The following is an 8,138-nucleotide window of genomic DNA, read 5'->3' as shown; positions in this document are numbered from 1 at the left end:
TTGGTCTGACTTTTTTTTTATTTTATTTTTTTTAGGTTTGCTTGGTTTTCTTTTTTTGTTGAAGGAAATGTAGTATACAAGCAAAATGTATTGTACTTGATCACTGAGCCTTTGAGAATATCTTAAGAATACCCTTGTAATGTGCTGTTTTGAAACGTTTAGTTTTCTGTCAGAAATAAATTACTGTTCCATTGAGAACTAGACTATTTTAAATGTTTTCTAATATTCTTGTGCATCTCACACACACACACACACTCCTACCTACCTTTACAAACCAACCATTCACTAAAGGATTTACTTAGAAGAATGTTTGTCCTGCATGATGTTAGACTTTGGTTTTAATATGTATATTAACTGACATGAATTGTTAACTTTTTAAAGATGAGTTTCACACACACACAAATAATTATATTGTTTTAAATGATAAATGAAAAGTACAGAAAAATAATCTCTCGCGTTTTGGAGCGTTAGTTTTGGAGTTCCAAAAACGCGGCAAATAAAAATGAATTTTAGGGTGCGTTAACACGAGAACAATGTGCTAAAAACTAAAAAATTATTGTTTTTTTACTGATGACAACATGAAAACGACTTAAAAGCGCTGTATTATTCATGCTATGTCAGTAGGTTGGCGAAGTCATTTTGTAAAGAAACACTATGTAACTATAGACTGAACATGTAATACATATGTGCATGACATCACCGTTTTCGCAAATTCATGTTTTTGTAGTTTACATGGAGACACTAACGGTATTGTTTTCAAAAACTTGCGCTGAAACCCATTTTCAACATTTTCGGGCCGCCAAAACGCTGTTGTGTAAATGAACAGCCAAAACGCATAAAATGTTGTTAGTTGAAAGTTTTAGTTTGAAAGTTTTTAGTTGAAAAAAGTGTTGTGTAAACAGCCCCTCAGGGTACTTTTACCGTCAACTGTTTTAAAAATAGAAAAGTTTTTCGTTCGCGATTTTCGCGTACAGAGACAGCGTTGTCAAATCGATCCCGTTTACATGGATCTGCAAAAACAACAAGAAACACTGTAGTTCATGCCAGGCCAGTGGATGGTGATGCCAGGTTACAGAAACACTGGGAATTAGTCCTACTCACAAGAGCGTTTAAAGGACAAAACCTGACATGTCTTGAAATACACCCAAACAATGTTTTGAGGTGTGGTAACCGTAGTATAAGCGGAATAATTGACTGCGGTTCGTTGAATTATTTAAGCAATAAGCCCTTGAAGCCGTGTTTTACAGTGGATTTAGAACAGCTAAGGGGTGTTGTTAGGCACGACGCAGAGCGGAGTTTAGCTTATTGCTTTTATAAAACGGTTACTCCATAAAAATATTAATTTTAATATTTATTTTATTCATAAAATAAACACCAGCAACAAAAAATATAACGGTATTTATTCCTCCGCCAGGCAATGTAGTTCCAAAGAGGTTGCTAAGCAACACATGCCGCAACAAAGAATCACAGTTGCGCAGTAATACTAATGTAATGCGGTCACAGATGTATGTTTGTTGAGTAATTTACGGCTTCGAACGCGGCTCAACCAATCAGAATCAAGGACTGGAACTATAAGTAAGGAATAATTGACGACAGGCCGTTGAATTATTAGAAAAATAATGCACACCCGAGGTGGTAATGCGGTCACGACGCGAAGCGGAGTGGCCGTTCACCTCGGGTGTGCATTATTTTTCTAATAATTCAACGGCCTGAAGTCAATTATTCCGCTTATACTACAGTTACCACACCTCGAAACATTGTTCAGATTATGTATTTCAAGACGTTTGTAAAGTTTTTGTCATTAAAACGCTCTTGTATGTAGGTCTAATTTCTTACGCATCTAAACCAATGCCTCCGTTGCTAATTCCAAAACGTCATTTTAGAGTTAGTAACGGAGGTTTGAGCCACTGATAGCAGACTAATGCTGGGACACACGACTAGCTGACACATTCTCTGACTGTTTTCATCGACTGCAGCAGATTTTAAACACCGACTTTGAACACAGACTGAACGCACTGAACACGCGTTTGGTCATGATCAGTCATAAGTATCAAATTACATTCATAACCGGCCTTAAAGTGTGTCCCCGGCTTTATGCAGTTATTAATGCAGTTATTATAGAGAGATGTTGCAATAATGAGACAGAAAAGCATGTGCGTCAATATTATTATTTATTTATTAATTCAATTCGTTATAATTAATTTGTTCATTCTTTTTTCTATTGACAGATGACAGTAGACTAGCCAAATAAATGAAACACAAAGCCCCTTTAACAAGTAGACCTATCAATAATTATTTATTTGTTATATATAAAAATCCGTGCTGCAGGACTATCCATTTATTTAGCCTATTTTCAGTTTAATTTTCTATTGATTATAGATAGCCTAGGACTATATACTTTATTTATTAAAATTAAACTGCATGTTTCCATTGATTGTGAAGCTAGACATTGAAAATTCCAGATCAAGCGCATGGGGCTGCATGTTATTTCTTGTTATGAATTGTATCCTATTTTCCGTTATTACCGTTAACTACGCGAAGTGATATGGAACTGTAATGCGGTCAAGACCCGCCTGGAACTACTTTAGCTGTGCGTTTCCCTGAAAATAATGCACACCTTAGAACGTTCTTCAACCAATCAGATTCAAGCATTCAACAGCCCTGTAGTATAATAGAAAATAATGCACACCCGAAGTGTAACTGCTTCGGGTCGTGACCACATTACCACCCCAGGTGTGCATTATTCTCTAATAATTCAACTGACCGGAGTCAATTATTATACAGTAGTCAACATTTGAAGTGGATCAAAAAAGTTCATCAAAATTGTCATAAGACAAGAACGGGTATTGTTCAAAATTCATGTTTAACTTTGATGAAAGATTTTGATCCACTTCAAATGCTGACTATTGTATTATATTATATTATATTATATTATATTATATTATATTATATTATATTATATTATAGTTTGATGTAGTGACTGGTTGCAGCTTGCACAATCCTAACATAAATTGTACCTTCAGAAGCGAAATGGAAATATCCTGCCCTTGGCTCTAACTGTCAATGCAAAGAGCCTTTAAATGTCTTGATTTTCATGTGTCAGCTTGACATGACTCGTGGAATATCTCCTGTTGTAGTTCAGTGTCCGTGTACTGAAGTTACTGATATAAACACGCCTATAAGACCATTTAGAAAATATTGTTGAACAGCGCCACCGTGTGGTCAACATGAGGCAATTTCAAATATTTGTTTGAACAACCAATTTGAAAAATTAATTATTATTATTAATTTTTTTTTTTTATTAAACCTTTATTTAACTAGGAAAGTCACATTGAGGTTAAAACCTCTTTTACAAGTGAGACCTAGTCAAGATAGGGTCAGATAGCAGGATTAGACAGATAACAAGCCACAATAAAAAAACAATAACAACATCATCAGAGTAACAAGTTGAAAAACTGTTTCAAGTTCTTTTTTAAAGTTTTGATTCTTTCTTGGTTTCTCTTTGCTGGAGATAAAATATGGCTTCCACATAGAATAATATTGTATTAGTTTAGATAGAAATTTCTCTGTTTCCGTTTATTTATTTCAAATCATATTCAGAATTTTAGTCGTTTAGTTATTTTCAATTGTTAGTAAATATTTTTTCTGGTGTTTACATTTACTGAGGTTACACATAATATATGGGTCATTTCTCAAATAGCCATAATTTGTCATATATATATATAAGGTTATATTCAAAAGCTTATCAAACTAGTTCTGCAGGAAGCTGAACCACGAAGGGTTCATAAATGAGGAACGCTGACATTGACATTCAAATGTACCAAAATAGTGCATTATGCTTTCAATCCATCCTCCATTTCACTTTTATTTTGAAAAGATGATCTGCTTCCGCTATTTCAAGAATGCTCATCTCTGTCGTCACATCCGCCTATCTTGTTATGGTGCAGGACGCCCAGTGGAAACACCTACTACCTGTCCGGAGACTTTCAGCGCTTAAATCTGACCTAAACTTCACATCAAGCCGTTTCCCTGGGGTGGAGATGGACATATCCGTGGAGGCGGAAGATGGAGAGCGCAGGTAAACAAAAACGCTTGAAATGTACAGTAGTCCTGAGTTTGACAGCTAGACCCACAGCTTTAGTTTTGGAGATTATTGTGCTTAACTAAGCAGTTTTAGCGCCTCTTACTCCTGTTTATATATATATTTAAGAACATTTAACTGATATATGTGAAATAACAATCTTGTTTGCTGAGAAAGCTATCGATTGCAGCTTTCATATGAGCTAGCCGGCTAGTGAAGTTGTAAATCCTACTATGGTATAGACGTCCCTTTTGAATATTAATCACGTCACGAGACGCTATTCATCAATGCTGTCATCTGATTGGCTGAACTGTGGATATTAGTAAGTGGCGGCAGTCAGTTCTGCAGAATCAGCCAATGGGAGACGCTCCCGCAAGTGTTGGAGCGTGACCTAATTAATATTAATGAGGCAGACCCTCTTCATAGTGCGATTCAGCATCGTATGTTCTAGCAGGTTTCAGCAGACCGACTTAAAAACAACATATGACAACAACAGTCTTGTGACTCGCTCACAATTAGCTGTTAAATCGCAGACGTAACCGCGAAATTTAATTTTATGCTGTTATTTTTCCAAAGTTATTTGCACGACGAGCCTCCAAAAACTCACACTCATATGATATGACATAACAGAAACTCTTGTTATTTTGGCTCATAAATAACCCGATGAAACATTTTAAAAAACAATTACACTTCAAGAGTATGGAAATAATGTATTTTAAAAAGATTATACTTAAGTGCGAACTGAATGCAATGTTTTTGGACACTTAATTGCAGGTTTATTGCAATAAAATGAAAATGTGTTATAGTTCAAATATTTTAGATTTTGCCAATTTTATCTTTTAAATTTGATGTGGTCAACCTTAGTATGTCCATCCTGTTAAGGGAAATATGAAAAAAGTTAGTAGAAAAATCATATTTTTAAAATAATATTATTTAATCATATTTAATAAACCTTCTGTGTTAGCTTGTTTTTGCTCATTGGCTGATTTTATGTCAGAAGAAGAGCCAACAGAGAGAGACAGAGTGAACATAGTGATTGTGAAAGTAATTTATGTTTAAAGTTGAAGAAGTGCATTTAAATTTCATTGGCAATGTTTTACATATTGTTTACCATGGAAGTAAAATAATGGCAAATGTTTTTTTTTAAAACAAAAAAGCTTTTGTTGAATTGCACAACTTGAAAAACATGCTTTGCATTAACCGTGCTTGCATGAACATGGTTGTATATTTAGCCTAATTTGTGAATATTTAAATTCCAAATATTTCACACACATTTTCATTATTAAAAATTCAATAATCCATATTCAGATTTCACTTCCAAAATATTCCTTCTGTATAAAAGCAGATCATATAATTTTCAACTAGGCAATTTTCAGTCCATTTTATTTCGCTTCCACAAATTCATTGGTTCAAATTCGACAGAAAATTCAACATTTCACATCAGTTTGTAACTTTAGAAACAGTCCCTTAATTTTTAATAATGAAAATGTGTATGAAATGTTTGGAATTGAAATATTCACAGCTTAAATATACAACCATGTTGAATTTCAGCCCATAAAAATGCAAGTCCTAAAAATACAATGCATTAAAATGCAAACACGGTTAATGCAAATTCGATGCATCGTGAATCTGTTATACTTTTTTTCACCCTGTTATCATTTTCCCCACCCTTTTGTCATTTTGTCCACTCTGTTATATGGCTGGGACAATAAATCGATGCATCGTGAATCTGTGTTATAATTTTTTCCACCCTGTTATCATTTTTTCTACCCTATTATCATTTTTCCACCCTATTATCATTTTTTTCACCCTTTTATCATTTTGTCCACCCTTTTATCATTTTGTCCACTCTGTTATATGGCTGGGACATTAAATCGATGCATCGTGAATCTCTGTTATCATTTTTTCCACCCTATTATAATTTTTTCCACCCTTTTATCATTTTGTCCACTCTGTTATAGGGCTAGGACATTAAATCGATGCATCGTGAATCTCTGTTATCATTTTTTCCACCCTATTATAATTTTTTCCACCCTTTTATCATTTTGTCCACTCTGTTATAGGGCTAGGACATTAAATCAATGCAGCGTGAATCTGTGTTATAATTTTTTCCACCCTGTTATAATTTTTCCCACCCTATTATCATTTTTTCCACCCTTTTATCATTTTGTCCACTCTGTTATATGGCTGGGACATTAAATCAGTGCAGCGTGAATATCTGTTATCATTTTTTTCACCCTTTTATCATTTTGTCCACTCTGTTATATGGCTGGGACATTAAATCGATGCATCGTGAATCTCTGTTATCATTTTTTCCACCCTATTATAATTTTTTCCACCCTTTTATCATTTTGTCCACTCTGTTATAGGGCTAGGACATTAAATCGATGCATCGTGAATCTCTGTTATCATTTTTTCCACCCTATTATAATTTTTTCCACCCTTTTATCATTTTGTCCACTCTGTTATAGGGCTAGGACATTAAATCAATGCAGCGTGAATCTGTGTTATAATTTTTTCCACCCTGTTATAATTTTTCCCACCCTATTATCATTTTTTCCACCCTTTTATCATTTTGTCCACTCTGTTATATGGCTGGGACATTAAATCAGTGCAGCGTGAATATCTGTTATCATTTTTTTCACCCTTTTATCATTTTGTCCACTCTGTTATAGGGCTAGGACATTAAATCAATGCATCGTTGAATCTCTGTTATCATTTTTTCCACCCTGTTATCATTTTTTCCTCCCTATTGTCATTTTTTCCACCCTATTATAATTTTTCTCCATCGTTATCATTTTGTCCACTCTGTTATCATTTTTTCCTCCGTATTGTCATTTTTTCCACCCTATTATCATTTTTCTCCACCCATTTATCATTTTGTCCACCCTATTATCATTTTTCCTCACCCTATTATCATTTTTCTCCACCCTGTTATCATTTTGTCCACTCTGTTAAGCAGTTTTTTACAATAATTTCATAAAATCAGCACATGCATTTTTTTTTACTAGAGTATCAATTATGTTGTACTTTAAAAAGTTAACAAAAATGCCTTTTAGGCATTTGTATCTGTTCAGTACAGTTCAATACATTAAGGGCACTTCTTTTTCACAACACTCTTGTGACAATGGTGTTGCAGTGTGAGGCACGCTATGTGTTTATAAATATGTAGTAGCAATTTACATATGTGTCGTTTAATTTCGTTTCAGATGGGAACACTGGAAACTTCTGTCGAATCTAAAGACGACTGTTGAAGGGCTGCTGTCGACCAACAACCCTAATGTGTGGTCCCGCTATGGGGGTCTTCAGCGCCTGCATAAGGACATGAACAACATCTTGGGCCATGGCCTCAGACAAGAACAGGTGTGGTAAAAACAAGATAGAAATGTCTCTGTGTTTCATGAAAGTCCTGCGGAAACCCCAGGAATGTGTCCTAAAACAACAGCCTCATTTACCTGGAACTATTAGACACTGAAAATCTCTGTGGCGGATCAAACGAGGAAGAATTTTTCTTACTTTTTTGTCATTAGATTAGAAATGGCCTCTGTGACCTTTCCAACCAGGAAGAAGATTGTATTAGTTTATAGATTTACAACATGAAACCTCCATCTCTAATAGTTTTTATTTACTTAAAGTTGGCATGAAATTGGAATTCACTGCATCCTTTTTTCTGAATGCATGTTATTGAACTTATTGTGAATGATTCATCCATGAAATTTTTTTTTTTTTTGGAAGTTAACATGAAATGGATGTGGCAATAGTCTTTTCCTCCCTATATTTTTATTACATTGTTTTTTTATTTTAATGTCAGTTTTTCATCTTTATAACAGCTTTGACTTAAATTAACAGAAATTCCCAAATAAATTTTGTTAACGTATGAATAATTACACTGTGGTGCAAGATCTAACTTGATTATTTTGTTTTGCAGCTTTACTATAAACAGAAAGACTACTGGCGTTTCGTGTGGTGTGTGCGGTATCTTTGCCCTCATCTCGCCCGTCACGTAGAACAGGTATTCGTCAATCCAAAGGATATTTCCCACTTGATAGAGCTCTTA

At 34.5% G+C, this 8,138-nt stretch overlaps 1 protein-coding gene across 4 annotated transcripts in view; it reads left to right on the top strand.

Annotated features, from left to right (window-relative positions):
• The first annotated feature begins 3,923 nt into the window (after positions 1 to 3,923).
• rubcn (rubicon autophagy regulator) overlaps positions 3,924 to 8,138 on the top strand; it is a 24,611-nt gene continuing 20,396 nt past the window's right edge. For 2 of the 4 annotated variants that reach the window (XM_079891216.1, XM_079891213.1), the window contains exons 1-3: positions 3,928 to 4,078; positions 7,291 to 7,444; positions 8,010 to 8,093. In XM_079891216.1, the coding sequence (XP_079747342.1) occupies positions 3,939 to 4,078; positions 7,291 to 7,444; positions 8,010 to 8,093 (378 nt within the window). In that variant the 5' untranslated portion in view covers positions 3,928 to 3,938. Of the gene's footprint in view, positions 4,079 to 7,290; positions 7,445 to 8,009; positions 8,094 to 8,138 lie in introns of all 4 variants that reach the window. The other 2 variants (XM_079891214.1, XM_079891215.1) reach the window with 2 other exon arrangements.

This window comes from Squalius cephalus (genome assembly GCF_949319135.1).
Source record: "Squalius cephalus genome assembly, chromosome: 13".
NCBI classification, from domain to species: domain Eukaryota; kingdom Metazoa; phylum Chordata; class Actinopteri; order Cypriniformes; family Leuciscidae; genus Squalius; species Squalius cephalus.
The sequence above is the reverse complement of the archived record's forward strand: the minus strand, read 5'-3'. Positions and strand labels throughout refer to the sequence as shown.